This window comes from Drechmeria coniospora, chromosome 02 (genome assembly GCF_001625195.1).
Source record: "Drechmeria coniospora strain ARSEF 6962 chromosome 02, whole genome shotgun sequence".
NCBI classification, from domain to species: domain Eukaryota; kingdom Fungi; phylum Ascomycota; class Sordariomycetes; order Hypocreales; family Ophiocordycipitaceae; genus Drechmeria; species Drechmeria coniospora.
Genome location: NC_054390.1, coordinates 8,828,829 through 8,844,618, shown reverse-complemented (window position 1 = coordinate 8,844,618; position 15,790 = coordinate 8,828,829). Strand labels below are relative to the sequence as shown.

Genomic DNA, 15,790 nt, shown 5'->3' with positions numbered 1-15,790 from the left:
ATGAATGAGACGTTCAGGAAGGAAACGGACGATCGTCGAGGTGCTTACCAAAGTTCGACGGCCCCCGCGGCGGAACAATGGACCCCTGTGACGAATCATGGACCTTGGTCAGCCGGAGACAGTTGCTTGATTCGGCTTTCGCTGTCATTAACACGTACCGCGCAGCGACCCTGGAAGAGGACGGGTTCGTGGCCTGGGCCAGCAGAGAAGCCAAAGGTACAGACTGCCTCGGCGGATTTGTCCGTGTAGGCAGCAAGGAGATTGTTCAGGCCTTGATGTCCGATTCCCGACAGAAACCACTTTCTTTGGATCCGTAGACGTGAGCAAGGGACGGGAGAGAGTAGCGAGCGGGGGGCGGTGAGAGAGTGACAAACATGTAAGGACCAGGCAGGCCGTTCAGAGCATTGAAAGACAGGGCCGTGTCCTCGACCAGGACCGGTCCGTTGACCAGCTCGGCCGCTCGCCGGCACTTGGAGATTGTGACTTCTTCGATGGATCCCTGGACCTCGTCGAGGTCGAGCGGCCGGCTGTTGACCTCGATGGCGGGCTCCAGGATGGCCTTGACCTCGCGCAGTTTGTTGGCGTTGCCCGTCACGAAATTGACCTGCGGCGCCATCACGTTTGTCTATCGGAGATGGACGGGGGGTTGGTTGTGGTTGGATGGGATGTGTGTTTGGTGAGTGTATGAATATGAATTAATTCATCACAGTTCTTTCTCATGCTTGGTCATGATAATTCTTTCCACATACTCGGTCGTTCCTACCATGCAAACGTACTTGTACGTACATGTAAATGGACCTGCCGCCTTATCAAACCCCGTTAAGTGCATCTCGGTGGTGCGCCTGAAGTTGGATCTTCATATATTGACCGACCATCCATGCATAAGGGAATCGACACGCATCTTGCTGCCGGCATATCACATGTATCTAACCAAGAAAGAGGAATGACTCTCCTTTGGCAGCGGCCGGCAAAAGTTATCAAGAGCAAGACATGTTACAAAACTCCGTGCAATCTATGGGTATGATAAGAGGCACCGTGCCTTTTGTTTCTCTTCCTTCCTTCCGGCTTGATCCTCCGTTTCTCGTAGGCTCAAAAGGTAGACAATCAAGCAGAGGACGATGCATTGTCGGCTTTCCATTGCTTCACCCACGCTTCGACGCGATCCAGGTTGCTGTCCATCTCCTCAAGGCTATTGCTCGTCAGCTCAATGACGATTTCCTCGTCATAGGACTCGCGCGCCTCCTGCAGCAACACCTCCATGATTTCCGAATCAAGATTTTCCTGAAGCTTGGCCTCGGCGTAGTTCCTATGCGTGCCCGCTCGCCCGTCCACCGCCCGCCCTCGGGGCAGCGGCGTCGGTGGCGGTCATGTCAGTTGGTCGAGCCGGCCGAGAAGGAGACGGGGGCTCGAACGAATGGACAGGACGTACCTTGCTTTGAGACGATCGTACAGCGTTGTGGAGTCGACACGGAGGACGACTACAAGGTCGATCCAGCTGCGGGGGAAGAGATCGCACGCGTGCCAATCGATGATGCAACCGCCCGCGGCGACATCTTCTTCGATTGCGTCTAGCAGCTGTGCGTTGTCAGTTTGGGCGCCTCATGAAAATTCTCTCATTCTTCATTTCATCAGATATCCCTCTCAGACCCCCGTCTCATTCGTTCACTCATTCACACGCTCGACTGACCTTGTCCTCGTCAACGATCCAACTCTGGTACTCTTCACTCCAACCCTCATGACACGTCTTATCCTTGACGACCTGGTTCACCGATATGTGTCGTAGACCAGTCCTCTCTACCAAGCTTTCGCAGTGTGTCGTTTTCCCCACCCCGGGCGTCCCCGTGACGATGATATTGGGTGACCGTCTCATCTTGTTGAAACCGACGACGGCGACTTCGTCTCCCGTGAGAAACTAGGACACAAGCCTTCCCTTCTTGATTTGGAGCTCGCAAGAGAAGGGAGACGAAGGGATCACTTGCCACGTTCGCCGCACCGTGTTCGTCGCAGATGGACCGACGTTGAGATGAATTGGGCGTTGCTTGTATTGAAAATTCACAATCTTGTACCAAACAACGATCCGTTGTTAGCGCCTGAACCACTGGCGTGCCGACACCCAACTTGGGCCCGCTCCTAAGCGATAAGAGAGTGCCGTCAACCCCGATAGGCGCATATCATTGCGCCTTGTTCATGGCCCAAGTACCATCTCGGGTCCTTCGTCACAGTACAATACTTACTTCGTACGGAGTATAATAATACTTGGCGTGGAAATTGGTGAGCATCACTCGCAGCAAGTTGGTGCAAACGTGCATCGCAAGTGTTAAACAAGGCACGGGGCCATGTTGCATCGTGTAAAGGTAAAGGCAAACAGGTCTGGTAGATAGATAGTAGGTAGGTTATCATTTGCAAACCAATCGTATCCCACCGCATGTACTCCGTATCCGTACCTCGTCAATGAATCATACCAAAGTGACGACACGACTTACTGTGTCTCCGATATTAACAAAAGGCTCCTTCATGCGCATTCACACGCGTGGCATGCACGCCCGCGCAGTTGCATGCAAATCACCAATGCGAACTCGTCGTCGTCGTCCTCCCGCCGCCTTGCTCCCGCCTCCCGCCGCCCTCCGCTATGCCGCATCCCCTTTCCGCACCGCGTCTCCCAAAAGTACATGAAATTGTGCTACACGAATCGTATGCCGTCGCAAATGACTGTGATGAGCCTGTCTAACATTTGCCCTCGTCGTATCATCTTGACGCCAGCAAGGGAAGGAAAGGAATAGGAAAAATGGAACCGTAGCCGTGCAATGACCAGCAAATGCAACCCCCCCCCCCCCCCTCCCGCGCGAACATGCATGCGAGGCGAGGCGAGGCGAGGCGATGCCATGCCATGCCGTGCCATGCAAATGCCGCCTCGCCGTCACGGCGGATTCGTCTCGAAGCCAAAGGCAACCTACTGCTCGTGCTCCGCCTCACCGCCCATCTCGTCGCCGGCCTCGGCCGTCTCGTCCACCTCCAGGAGAGGCTCCGGCCCGTCGAAGCCGGCACCGTCGGCGTAGTCTAGCCTCTCTTGCTGCGCAATCGCCTGCGCCGAGACGATTTCCGCTAGCCGCTTGAGGCGTGGTGTTTGCAGCCCTAGAACCGGTCCCGTGTTAGCCGTCCGCATCGTCCCAACCCGTCGACGCCGATCCCTCCGGTGCACTTACAAGATGGAGTGTACGTTTCGAGAGCCGTGATGGACCGCGGCTCGGCAATCTCGTACGGGCCGCTGTCGTCCATGTCCACCGCCTGCAGGAGCAGCACGTCGCTTTTCTCCGTCACCCGCGACGCGACGGCCTTCATGATCTCGCCGTTGATCGGCTGCTCGTAGTCCGCCACGAGGTACTGGTTCAGCAGCTTCTGGATCTGGTTCGGCGACAGCATCCAGCAGATGTCCTGGATGATTTCGATGTCGTTGAGCGTCGCCTTCTTGAGCTGCAGCAGCTTCGTCGCCTGCATCAGATGCTCCAGCTGCAGCGTGCCCTCGGGCATGTCGTGGCTCTTGCACCACTCCTCGATGCGCGTGATGTTGTAGTTGATCTGGAGACCTCGCTTCCAAGACAGAAAGTTGCGCCGCATCAGCAGGTCGTTGAACGCCGTGACGCCCACGAGCCGCAGGAGCTCCGTCACCGTCTGCATGATGATGGAATCCTCGAGGTAAAAGGCCTTCATGGCGCGGAAGACGCTGTTCAGGAGGCTCAGCAGGTTGTCCATGCTGTACGCCGGTCCCGAGCTCGACTGCAGCAGCTTGCCGAGGAATCGGTTGCTCTCGTTCGTGATGAAGCCGGGCAGGGATTGCGACTCGATGATGGCCGGGATGATCATCTTCTGCAGCTTCTTCTTGAGCACCTTCATCCACGTGTGGTAAATGTTGAACTCGAGGCTCTCGAGGTCATGCTTGACAATCTCCAACAGCCGGTCGTACTCGTAATTGTCCGTCTTCTGCGTCTCGTACCAGTCTTCGGCCAGGAAGACAAAGGACAGCATCTCGTGCACGTTGGACAGCCAGAACGCGCCGGGGTTGATGGCCTCGTCGCCGTCGTGCTGCATCACCTCCTGCTGAATCGATTGCATCACGTTGGCGAGGAATCGCTCCGACTCCTTCACGAACCCGTTGTTCCACATCTCCGACGTCACCAGGTTGATGAGGTACGAAGGGAACAGCACCTCCTTGTCCGACGGCGGCGGCGTCGTGTTGGGCGAAGGGATCTTGAGATTGCGGATCAAGCCCATCGTCACCTCCTCGTTCAGGCCGTCCTCGTCCGCCAGGAGTGTCTCGAGCTCCATCTCGATGTTGTCGGACCCCGAAACGTACGTCGTGCCCGTCAGGTTCTGTCGATGACCGCCGCTGGTGACGGCCATCGAGACGGGACGGGGGTTGTACGCGGCGCTGAACCGATCGAGTTCCCGCGGCTCGGCTCCGGCACTCCTGCGCTTCGGCTTCTTCGACGATACGAGGTTGATGAGGCCGGCGGATGCCGCAGGCGCGCCCGATCCGTTCGTCAGCTCTCCGTTGACAGGAGCCGCTCGCTTCGCCACCTCGAGCGCGTCCCTCAGGGCCTCGAGCTCCTGGCGCAGGCTGGCATTGTCCTTTTCGTGGTCGCTGCTCGTCCGCCTGGCCGCTTCCAGCTCCGAGTTGGTCAGCCGGAGCGACTCACGGAGCTCCCTCTCCTCTTCCTGCATCCGTTTGATGTTGGCCGACGATTCGTCAAACGCTTGCTGCAACTTCTTCATCTCGTCCTCCATGGCCTGAAGCTTGGCCACCGCAATGCCCGCCTGGTTGGCCTCCGTCTGCAGCTCCTTGGTGCGAGCCTCGAGGAGGTTGTGGCGAGACTTCCACGATTTGATCTGGCTCTCGTAGTTTTCCACCTGGGAGGTCATGTTCTTGTTCTTCTCCTTCATCGAACCAAGAGACTGCGTCAACTCGACAACCTTGTTTTCCAACTTGTACGAGATCTGCTTCAGGTCGCGCGCCTCCTCGCGCCTCGTCTTGTACTCGCGGCGGGCCATCCTACCGCGCCAGAGGCTCTGAACCAAGGCAACCTTCCTGCGGTACTGCCTCCACGTCTGCAGCTGTCGCCGAGAGCGCCATGCTCTTTGAATGATGATGGCGGCGTTGCCCACCCGAGTTTCCATGATGTGTTTCCGGCGCAGGTAGCCCTTGGCAGCTGACTCGATCAACGTCATGTCCTGCCTGATGCGGAGGAATAGTTTTCGTTGTTTCTGTCCGCGCCAGATACGCTGAACGGTCGTGGCCGCCTTGACGACGCGCAGTTCCTGGGCTTGTTTCCTTGCAATGAAAGCCCTGGCGACGGACTGGGCGAGGATGACGGAGTCGCGAGCCGCCAAGTAGCGACGACGATAGAACTTGGCCCGAAGATTCTTCTGGATGAGGATGGCACAATCGTTGAGGCGCGTCGTCCGGAGATTCTCGAGGAACGCAAGCATGCCCGCCCGGAAGAAAATCTTGGTCAAGCCCAACTGATACTTGTCGAGACCTTTGCCGGTGCTCGTGCCCAAGGCCTTGGTCAGGATGGCGTTGGCCATGGTGCGGATTTCGGACGTCCATTGGTTCGAGTGCACAAGCATGTAGTATCTCAGGGCAAACTCCTCGTACGTCCAACGGGTCGGATATCCCGCGCAGCTAATCCGGACCGTTTCCAAAACGCCGCAGGCGCGCAGCTGGCTGAGAACCATCGGGCCCTCAAACTTCCACGCCTCTTTGGCCTCGTTCGGCTTGATGCACCTGATGTAGTGGACGTCGGTGTTGTTGATGGTGTTCATGAGCTCGATGAGCGACGACCGGAAGATGCCGCCCAACGTGGGCTTCCTGTTGACGGCGACACCGATCTTTCTCCCAGCAGCGGGCTTCACGGCATTCGACGAGGCCGAGGCGAGGTCCTTTTCCCTCACCGCCGATGCTGCCTCCAACACCTCCTTCAGGAACGGATTGGCCGTGGCTCGGAGGATGGTCATGTGCTCATCCGGCACCGTGTCTCGGTTCTTCTCGATGAAACCCTCCGACTCGTACGTGACATCTATGGCGTAATGGCAAACGGTGAAGGATGATTTCCCGAACCTCGGCTTCTTGTAGAATTTGTGCTGCTTGTCCGCCGTGAAGTTGTGATGCAATTTCGTGACGAACTGGTCATCTGCACCCATGGGAAGGCGAGACTCTTCGTCGAGGAGAGACAGGATGCCCATTTTTCCTTCGATGAGATCAATGCAGGGTTGGTTGTCGGAAAAGTCGATAAAGGTCCAGTCGATTTGCTCTCTCAAGTACTCCTCCTGCTCCAACTTGAAGACGTGCTGATTGAACTCTTGCTGCAGCTTTTCATTGGCGTAGTTTATGCAGAACTGCTCGAACGAGTTCTTGGCAAAGTGTTCGAATCCGTAAATGTCCAACACGCCGATGAAGGATTGCACACGGTTCAAAACATCCTCGGTGGCCAGGCTGTGGTTGATGATGTCGACCAGCCAGTCAAACAAGCTGGAGTAGATGAACTTGGCGACGGAATCGCGCACGACGATGGCCTGCGCCTGGCTTAGGTTGGACGTGATCTTTTCGCCGCGGGTGACGAGCTGCTTCTTGACGATCCACTTCGCAAACTCGGTTGCGTTCACGCCGAGGATGCCGCAAGCTCGCTCCAGCGACGGTTCCGTCGGCGCAAGGACACTATCGTTGCGCGACGCCGTAATCTTGACGTTGCCCATGTGCAGCAGGGCGGCCAAAAGGCGGAAGATGTCGGCCTGTTGGGTGTCGGAAACGCCAATCGTATGCAGCGACTTCTTCGTGGCCTCAAACTCGGCCTTGTCGTCGACGCCATCGATGGTCGGGCAGTTTCCCTGATTCAGATACTCAAACTGGTCGACGGGAAGAATGTCGAGCTCCTGGCGTTGCTTGTCGGACGCGCCGGCGACGAGCTGGTAAAAGATGTGGTAGTTGCGCTCCTTGAGCGGCTGGAAGACGAGTCGTGACCGCTCAAGCAGGTATGTTCGGATTTTGGCTCCAATGATGCTGGTTTTGTCATCAAACATGATCTCAATGTACTTGCCGAATCTGGACGAGTTGTCGTTGCGCGTCGTCTTCGCATTGCCAAATGCTTCCATGATGGGGTTCGTGGCGAGGATTTGCTCTTCAGTTTCGCTCATGGCCTCGGTTCCGCGTTTGGATCGAGTCCCGGGATTATCAGGGGATTCTCTGGTCGCAAAGTAGCGCATAATATACTTTGCGCTGACCGTCTTGCCTGCTCCGGATTCACCAGACACCACGATGGTTTGGTTCTTGGTATCTCGAATCATGTCCCTAAAGATTGATGATCAGCCAAAAAGGGGGGCGCGAGGAGACGAAGCATCGTTCCGCAGCACGAACATGAAGGCTTCCTCGGCAATGGCAAACAGGTGGGGTGCCTGCGTTGCCCGTTGCTTCCCCGCGTACACCTGCACCATTCCATGCACATATAGGGAGTCGACTCGGGCAAAGGGGTTTGTCGCGATGAGAACTATTCCGCTGTATGTATATATTTCTTTCTGCATATATCGTAGCCGGATGGCTTGGAGGACTGGTGCGTCGTCGTGAGCGGCGTCCTCTCGCCGGTGGACAGCTGGGCGGGGGAATCTTACCGGCGGGCTCATTGAGATGGGAAAGATTGGTGAGGTCATCGCTGGCCTCGAGCATGGTAGGGTTCATCAAGGGGGGTAAGGAGGGGTCGTTGCCGGTCTGAAGGCCTTCGGCCGGCACCTCGATGGTCTTGGTCTGTCCATGGGGGCCACCAAAGGCGGTCAGCACGGTGACGCTTCGAACGGTTCACAGCAGGGTGCCGAGGGAGAGGACCGATGAACGAGGCGCGGGGCAAACAATACCTCGCCATTGTCAAGCTTGAAGACGAGCTTGGCTTTGGTGCCCTCTATGTTCTTGCTGACGAGCTCCGAGGCGACCCAGCCCTCGGCAGCGTCGGGCTGCCACGCTCTCGTGCCAACATCGTAGTACGTCGATGCCATGGGGAAGCGGCCAGCGGTGGCGGTTGGCTGGCGTTTATTCGACGCGTCCCGACAAGCGGACGGGAGGAAAGGAAAGGGTTGACGTCAATGGGATCGGCCGACGGACAATCATGCGAATGCAGGTCCACGACTATTGTCGGCGCGTTCGTCTAGTCGTGGTTGCAATCTCGAGCCAAAGGGGAAGGGAGGGGGAGGGGGAGAAGGGACAGGATAGCCGCCGGGGTCCAAAATCGCCCGTTGCCGAGCTGAAAACAAGTATATCCGGGAGGGGGAGTCGGGGCTGTGTTGGTGAGAAGGGGGAATGGAAGTTCGAGGCTTCTCGACTGACGATGGAGGTTGGACAAGGGGTAACTGGCTAATTGATGCCAGCACGCGTTTTTCGGGGTTTCCCCTTGGGAGGCTGGAAGCGCGCAGGCACAGGCACGGAGTTCTAACCTTATCAGTTGGTACGTCCAAGTACAAACGGCCGGACACCCAGCCGTAACTTTTCCGTACCTGCAGCACCCACGGTAGGCGAGAGATACTCGATGGGGGCGAGGCACATGTACCTTTACAAGTACCGCCTGAACTCGCAGTTAGTAGGGATGGTGCCCATTGCTGAATGGACACGCCCGCGCTTGAGTACGTAATGAGAGCCGGCGAATGCCTTGATGGTACATTGGTACCTCAACAACCAACCAGACCGAGTGATGTAAGTAAGTACTTGCTTACTTTCTTGCCGTACCTGCTTGCTACCAGTAATACCCAAGTACTGGTAAATACGGGAGACTCGCACACTGTACAGAACTTGCATGCTTGGTACTTACTTTACTACTTACTTACACTGTAATACGGAGTACTTGGTTGTACTTGAGTACAGTACTCACAGTAGGTTGCACGTTGCACGTCGGGGACTACTTGGTTGATTGTGATTGGTATTGGTTGTTTACTTACTGTCTTGCAGTTGTCAATACGCCGATCCACAGGTCACGACGGGCGTATCAATCATCGGTTGTTTGCGAGTCCCTTGAACAAATGCATCAATATTTGGTTCAAGAGTGTGATTATTTGAAGCCGCATTACGATAACAGCGAAAAAAAAAGACCATTTCGTTTAATCGATATTCATTTGTCCTCCAATCCAATGTTTGCGCGTTGGGGCGCCTAAACATCAGTGGCTCCGGCCCACGTGTGCTTGCACCATTCGTAGATCGGCAACATCGTCAGCGCCAAAAAAGGAAAAAAGAAAAAAAAAAGACGATGCAAAGGGATGCAAGGTTCCTGTGAAACATCGATCTATACTGATATAGTAGTAACTATCTATGACTGTGTGTTGAGATCCAGCCTCGGGCGTCTCTACCATGAGAGCAACCCCGTTGCGGTGGTGCCATTCAATAACTGCGCCTGAAAACGAACCACACCCCCTCACTCTCTCCATCCTTGCCATACCTGGAAACTCCCAGAACGTTGAGTGCTGTGGAATCGTTATTCAAAAGGGAAAAAGAACAAAAATGACAAGAACAATGCCACGCTAGGTTGGCGCCCTGTTGACCATGACCATGGGGCAAATGAGCTTTTTAGTAGAGGACGCGAGTCAAAATGCAAGCTACGTGCGTGCGGCTTGTCAGTCGGTTGTAAAATCACTTGGCAAGAACGTATGGTACGTACAGCTAAGAGCCTGCAGGCTGTCCGAGATGTCTTTGATCTCGCTGAAGCGTACATTGCTAATGTCCGCCATGAGGTAGGCAATCTAGGCGACATGCGCGTTAGAGAACGAGGGCGGGCAGTACCGGAATATCAAGATTGAGTGGATACGTACGTCGCCTCTGCTGTCGCTGATTTGCTTGTCGACATTGTGACCGCCTAGAATCTCGTTGACTGCCCGTCGTTAGCTTCGCCGTCGCGTCATCCGGAGGCGGAGTAGAGTTACCCTTACGCAACACGCCAGGGACATTGCGATGAATGTAGATGACCTGCAGCCTTGTTCAGCAATCGGGGTTTCCGCCACGGCCCACAGGCACCGCCGTGGAGGATACGCACCCGTGCATGGTCCTGTTCATCGAGCGTGAGGGACCGCAATTGGGCTTCGGGCAAGTTGACGCTGCCGAGAGTGATGCCCTGGTTGATGTATCGCACGAGGGCATCGGCCACTGGAGACAAATCGTCAGCGCAATTCCCGACAAGGGAGTCGGGAAGGAGGCTCGGCATCGGAGGAACCGACCTTCGAGGCCAATTGCGCGCTGCGCTTCCTCGGTGCTACCGCCAATGTGAGGGGTGAGGATGAGATTTTTCAAGCTGCGCAGATCTTCGCCCCAACGGTTCAGGTCATTGTTGAAGTAGTCGCCGTTGGCCGCCGGTTCGTTCGGGTAGACGTCCAGGGCGGCGCCGGCGATCTTGCCGGATCGCATGGCGTTGATGAGGGCGGCGATGTCGACGACGCTCCCGCGACTGGCATTTATGAGATAGGACCCGTCCTTCATGAGATCCAGCTGGGCGGTCGAGATCATGCTCCGCGTCTCCGGAAGATCCGGCACGTGCAGCGTCACGAAGTCGGCCTCCTCGAGCAGGTCGTCCAACGTCGGGACCTGGCGCGAGGTGCCGAGGGCCATGAGGGTGACGACGTCGTAGTAGATGACGTTCATGCCCATGGCTTCGGCGAGCACGGACAGCTGGGAGCCGATGTGGCCGTAACCGACGATGCCGAGCGTCTTGCCCCGAACCTCCCAGCACTTGGCGCTGACCTTGTTCCAGGTCCCACGGTGCATCTCGTTGGAGCGGTCGCCGAGCTGACGGGCGAGCACGATTATCTCGGCGATGACGAGCTCGGCGACGCTGCGGGAGTTGGCAAAGGGGGAGTTGAAGACGGCGATGCCATGGCGAGCGGCGTAGTCCAGGTCAACCTGGTTGGTGCCGATGCAGAAGCAGCCGACGACGAGCAGGTTCTTTGCCTCGGAAAGGATTCGCTCGGTGAGTTTGGTCTTGGAGCGGATGCCGATGACGTGGACGTCGCTGTTTCGGTTGCCGTCTGGTCAGCGAGGAGGAACGGATGTTGGGCAGGCACGGGAAGGGGCGGACCGGATCTTTTCGATGAGCTGATCCTCTGGCAAGGATGTCTTGAGGGTTTCAACCTGGTAGCCCTGTCCCTTGAGGGTTTCCTGGCCCGCCTGGTTGATGTTCTCGAGCAGCAAAATCTTGATGTCCTGCGTGTTGAAAGGCTTCAGGTGCTTCGGTGCACCCCGCGGAGTCGGGCCGCCGAAACTCGAGGGCGGTGAGGTCATGGGCAGTGTCGGGGACGCCGCAGGATTGCTTTGGTTCCAGCTGAGCGAGACGCGCCTCTGCGCCGTGGATTGGCTTTCTTGGATATCCTTTGCCGGCATCATTTCGTTTCTCCTTGACCTAGTCGATGTTGCGAGAGATGGAAGACTTCGCAACCGATGGGTGTGAGTCGTCCGATATATCTAGCAAGGACGGAGTAAGTAAGTAGGTACTTGCTTGCACTGCGAGTGCTTGTACTTGCTTGTACAAGTTCAAACCGTACTTGTAGGTGCCCGGTACCTTGGGCGTACTAGGTACCTTGGATATAGGTCTGTTCGCAAGTAATTGTCATCTTGCCACGAGTGCATAGATGTACATGTGATAGTACCCTAGTACTTACGGAGAACTTGTTACCTGCCGCGAACTATTGTACATGTACTTGTACAGCAGCTGGGTGGGTACGAGAGTACAACTAGTTGCAGGTGCCTAGGGTCCCCACAAATAATACCGGATGTGGAGCCAGGTTCGTACCGTGCAGTTGTGATTTGAACTGTGCGAGGAAAAAAGCGGTATTAATACCATGAAGGCTCACACAATGATTTGCTGGTGCGAGATGGCAGTACTCGGACGTGCTGTTGCTGCAATAGAACGTCTTGGTTCAGTCGCTGTTATTTTCAAAATGTCGTTGACAGGATTCACTGTAGCCGTCAATGCATTTGCCAGCTACCAACCGTCACTCTGGATATGATCCTCCCCAGCTGGCACTTTAGGATAAACACTGTGTTGGGGACGCTGAGAGAGGTGTACATGTACGCACACTAATACAAGTAGCTGTACGGAGTACAAGTACTTAGAGACGGCAGATACCCTACTTGTTTACTTGCAGTCGAGTAGATGCATTAACTCATGTCCATGGAGATGTGTGAGGACAAGTAATTGCTCAAATCCTAGTGATGAAGGCGTTCGAGGGAGTCCTAGGGCACCTGGATGGGCCGAAAATGACGACAGATTTCGCGCACCCAGTGGTAGGGTGTATTATAGTGAGCCACGATACGAGTTGATGCACGATACGAGATGAACGTTGCTGTCAAGTACTCCGTAGTGTGCATGTACAAGTACTTACAGGACAACTTCTCCGTATGTACTTACTCCGGGTAGAGAATGTGAGACGAGAACATTTTTGAGCAAATAGGTGGACACACGAGGTGTAGCCGCGGGACACATCAAGGTATGGAGTTTGTGCAGATATACGGAGTAGGTGTACTTACAGTACTCCATAATACTCTGTACTCCGTACTGAGAACTTCTTTGATGAGAGGGTCTGGGCTGGGATGCCGCTGTTGCAACCCGCACCGCTGCATGCCCGTCCCGCGGGTTTCCCGTCTGACCACGCCACACTGACCTGACCGGTACTTGTCTGGTTCACCACAATACTACCTCAGCAAGTATTACGGGTATGGGGTAACTGCGGTCTACTAATTTACAAATGACGACTGACAAGTCGAGAACTACTCTATAGTACTTGCACAAGAACACCTGCTACAGTGCTCGTATGCTAGGTACCTAGGTACTCATGCGGAGTACCTATACCTGGAGTTCCTGTACAGTAATTACATGTACAGTACAGAGTGCAGCAAGTACACATACTTAGGCACTAGGTATTACTAGGGTACGTGCAGACTTGTGCGCACTTACTGTGCAGTACTGTAAGTACTTACTTACTAAGTATCTAGGAGCCAAGTGCCTGCAGTACTCCGTAAGAACTCCGTACTAATACAAGTACGGAGTATGTACTACGTACTCCGTATTATGTGCTTACTTGCACTGGGCACACCAACTTACTAGGTACACTGCACACCCGCCTGTGCTTCCCGGGCGCAGGGTCTATTACTAAGTGCGCAACTCCTACAGTTAGTACCTACCTGAGGTAGTGCCTAATTACCTAGTAGGTACCTTGTATCTTGTAGTATTGATAAGAACTGTAGTATGTAGGTACCAGTTCAACTCTCTCCGTATCTACAAGCACTCTGATTGAGAACTGGGGTTATAGAATCTTGCACAGGAGAAAGCGGTAAACTCACCATGCCCGAGCGTGAGTACTGTGCTTGTCGTTTCAGGAACCAAGAGATGGTGCAACTTTGATTGTAAGGGTGACGCAAACACAACCTCTACTTACTGTTTGACCGTTATCGCTCATGTGGGTAGTTCCGTCGCTGCGCACTGTGATTGCTTGGTCATCGGCGTCATGACTCGCTGAAAACCTTTTCTTTTCGTCGCGAAAAAACCAAGAGCAACAAAACTCGCTAGTCTATTCTGCTGGCGGGTCGCAATGCGCATCCCCCAACCCCAAAACGTCACCCAGCGTCCCGATATTCGACGAGACCCGGGAGTAATACTTACTGTACGGAGTACATGTACGTAGTAATACTGCTTGTGTGAATGGGACATCAATGGAGATTGGGACGACAACCAAGCACACACTTGGCCGGCAGCATCTCCTCTCCGTGCAATGGTTGGCGTACCCTTTCGACGGCGTGCCAGACATTTCTGCTCATCATCTGCGAACCGTTCTGACAAAGGTATCTAGCTAGGTTGATTGAGTATTACGCCGTTTTTACTGTGGCTCGAGGGCAAAGAGAAAGAAAACACGATATGAATACTGTATGCCGATCCGCATACGCCCTTGCATGTTCTATCAAATAGATCCAGAGCCCCCATCTCGCCGACCGCTCTCCTCTCCATCGTCCGCTGCCGTCCCCCCAATTGCATTCATTCTTTCCCTTCTGCTTGGCGCGACAAAGGATCCCGCTCTCGCCGTCGGCCTACCTTGTGGCCCGTGCCGCCCTCTCACGACCCTCGCGCTCAGCTCTGCTTGCACTCTGCCGCCTCCTGCTTGGGCTTTCCTGAGTCGTCCTGAGGGGGTGGCTGGGTTAGCTTCCGTCATGGCGCCATCTTCATCGCCGTACTCACATCCTCGTCCGACTCGTCCTCTTCGTCGTGGTCCTCGCTCATGTCGTCCTCGTCGTCATCCTCCACGTCTTCGAAATCGCCAGCCTCGAGGTCTTCGTCGTCAATCTCCTCAAAGGCGAGAGCCTCGCCCGTGAACCAGTCGACGGCACGAGGGATCAACTTCTCCTTGATGTCCTCGCCGAGCTGGTAGTCGAGCTCGAGACGTTCCTCAATGTCCGAAGCCATATCGTCGTCCTCGTCGGCCTCGTCCTCGTCGTCGGTGGGCGCCTTGGGCGGCGAGAAGAAGTTGAAGAAGGACTCGGTGGGGACCGTCTTCTTCACGATGCGCGTCTGCTTCGTGGCTGCGGGGGCTCGCTCGTCAGCACCGTCACCTCGGCCGGACCCGCGGCACCATCGGCGGCACTTACTCTTATTCCTCTGCTTCTTGGACTCGACGCGGACCGTGAGATCCTTGCCGGGGAACCACTCGATCTTGTCGCCTTCGGCGTGGTCGTAGATGAAGTCGCCGCCGTAGCCGCTCTCGGTCTGGTAAAAGTACGTCTTGGTGATGATCTTGTTGGAGAAGAATTCGTTGGTGCCGAACTCGAAGAGGAGGCGGAAGCCGGGCTTGTCGAGGTACTCCATGCGAACGTCGACGAGGTGCTTGAGGGCCGCCTCGTCGCGGTCCGTGATCATCTCGGCGAGCGTCATCTGATTCTTCATGGCCGACAGCCAGAACTCGGGGATGCCGGGCACGTTCTCCGCCATGTCCGGCTGCTTGGGGGCGCTCTCGGAAGGGGCACCCTCGGCGCCGAGCAGCTGCTCCTCGTCATCGCCAGCCTTGACCTCGTCCTCGGTCGGCTCCACCTTGCCGTTGATGATGTCGGACCGCTTCTCGTACAGAGGCGTGAACTTGGCAAAGTACTTCTTCTCCAGCTGGAGCACCTCCTCCTGGAATTCCGCCTCGAGCTTGGAGTGGTCCTTCTGGATGCCTTTGAGACCGGCAACCCGGCGGCGGACCGGCGTCGGAAGGGACTCGATGTAGCCCGAGGAGCGGCCGATGAGGGACCCGAGCCGGCCCTGTATCATCTGGACGAGCTTGGGGTTCTGGGCAAAGATGGAGGCCGCGGCGGCACGGTCCATGTCCTCTAGGCCGAGGGGAGGGGCGTCAGCGAACGAGGGCCGCCGAGGCGGGTGGCGACGGGACCCGAAAACTCACCCTCCATGATGCTGGCGACGCCAGGCTGTTGGGCGTGCGAGGAGATGGGCGCATTGCTCGCGGGCGTGTTCTGCGGCGTGCTAGAGGAGGCCGGCGTCATCAGCATGTCATGTCGTCGAGGCCGCCGCCGAGGGGGAGAAGGGAATGGCGGGGCCAAAGGGAGGGAGGGAGGGGAAAGCCTACGGAGCCGTCACGTCGGGTCGCTTGCTACGAATGGGCTCGGCCATTGTGCTTGCTCGTCTGCTTGCTGGTAGATGGCAAAATTGATGCACAAGCACGCCGTTGCAGGACGAGAGAGGAGGCGGATGGGAATGCCGGGGATGGTGATAGGTGGATGGATGGATGGTTGGAT

At 56.0% G+C, this 15,790-nt stretch overlaps 5 protein-coding genes across 5 annotated transcripts; all 5 read right to left on the bottom strand.

The window, feature by feature from the left end:
- Positions 1 to 265: 265 nt before the first annotated feature.
- On the bottom strand, positions 266 to 616 carry DCS_05547 (uncharacterized protein; the record flags this gene model as incomplete). The annotated part of the gene is made up of 1 exon (XM_040802849.1): positions 266 to 616. One exon carries the CDS (start codon positions 614 to 616, stop codon positions 266 to 268), a length of 351 nt encoding a protein of 116 aa, XP_040657882.1.
- Positions 617 to 1,104: 488 nt separating this feature from the next.
- On the bottom strand, positions 1,105 to 1,870 carry DCS_05546 (DUF1671 domain-containing protein; the record flags this gene model as incomplete). The annotated part of the gene is made up of 3 exons (XM_040802848.1): positions 1,105 to 1,306; positions 1,430 to 1,575; positions 1,688 to 1,870. 3 exons carry the CDS (start codon positions 1,868 to 1,870, stop codon positions 1,105 to 1,107), a joined length of 531 nt encoding a protein of 176 aa, XP_040657881.1.
- Positions 1,871 to 2,950: 1,080 nt separating this feature from the next.
- DCS_05545 (putative myosin MYO2) lies at positions 2,951 to 8,037 on the bottom strand (the record flags this gene model as incomplete). The annotated part of the gene is made up of 5 exons (XM_040802847.1): positions 2,951 to 3,132; positions 3,204 to 7,342; positions 7,409 to 7,598; positions 7,660 to 7,792; positions 7,900 to 8,037. 5 exons carry the CDS (start codon positions 8,035 to 8,037, stop codon positions 2,951 to 2,953), a joined length of 4,782 nt encoding a protein of 1,593 aa, XP_040657880.1.
- A 1,555-nt stretch (positions 8,038 to 9,592) lies between these two features.
- On the bottom strand, positions 9,593 to 11,293 carry DCS_05544 (putative SER33-3-phosphoglycerate dehydrogenase; the record flags this gene model as incomplete). The annotated part of the gene is made up of 7 exons (XM_040802846.1): positions 9,593 to 9,621; positions 9,684 to 9,765; positions 9,835 to 9,893; positions 9,952 to 9,988; positions 10,056 to 10,165; positions 10,237 to 11,024; positions 11,091 to 11,293. The coding sequence occupies 7 exons, from the start codon at positions 11,291 to 11,293 to the stop codon at positions 9,593 to 9,595; spliced, it is 1,308 nt and encodes a 435-aa protein (XP_040657879.1).
- Positions 11,294 to 14,132: 2,839 nt separating this feature from the next.
- On the bottom strand, positions 14,133 to 15,665 carry DCS_05543 (nucleosome assembly protein; the record flags this gene model as incomplete). Its single annotated transcript, XM_040802845.1, has 5 exons — positions 14,133 to 14,183; positions 14,241 to 14,581; positions 14,648 to 15,367; positions 15,439 to 15,518; positions 15,622 to 15,665. 5 exons carry the CDS (start codon positions 15,663 to 15,665, stop codon positions 14,133 to 14,135), a joined length of 1,236 nt encoding a protein of 411 aa, XP_040657878.1.
- Positions 15,666 to 15,790: the final 125 nt, after the last annotated feature.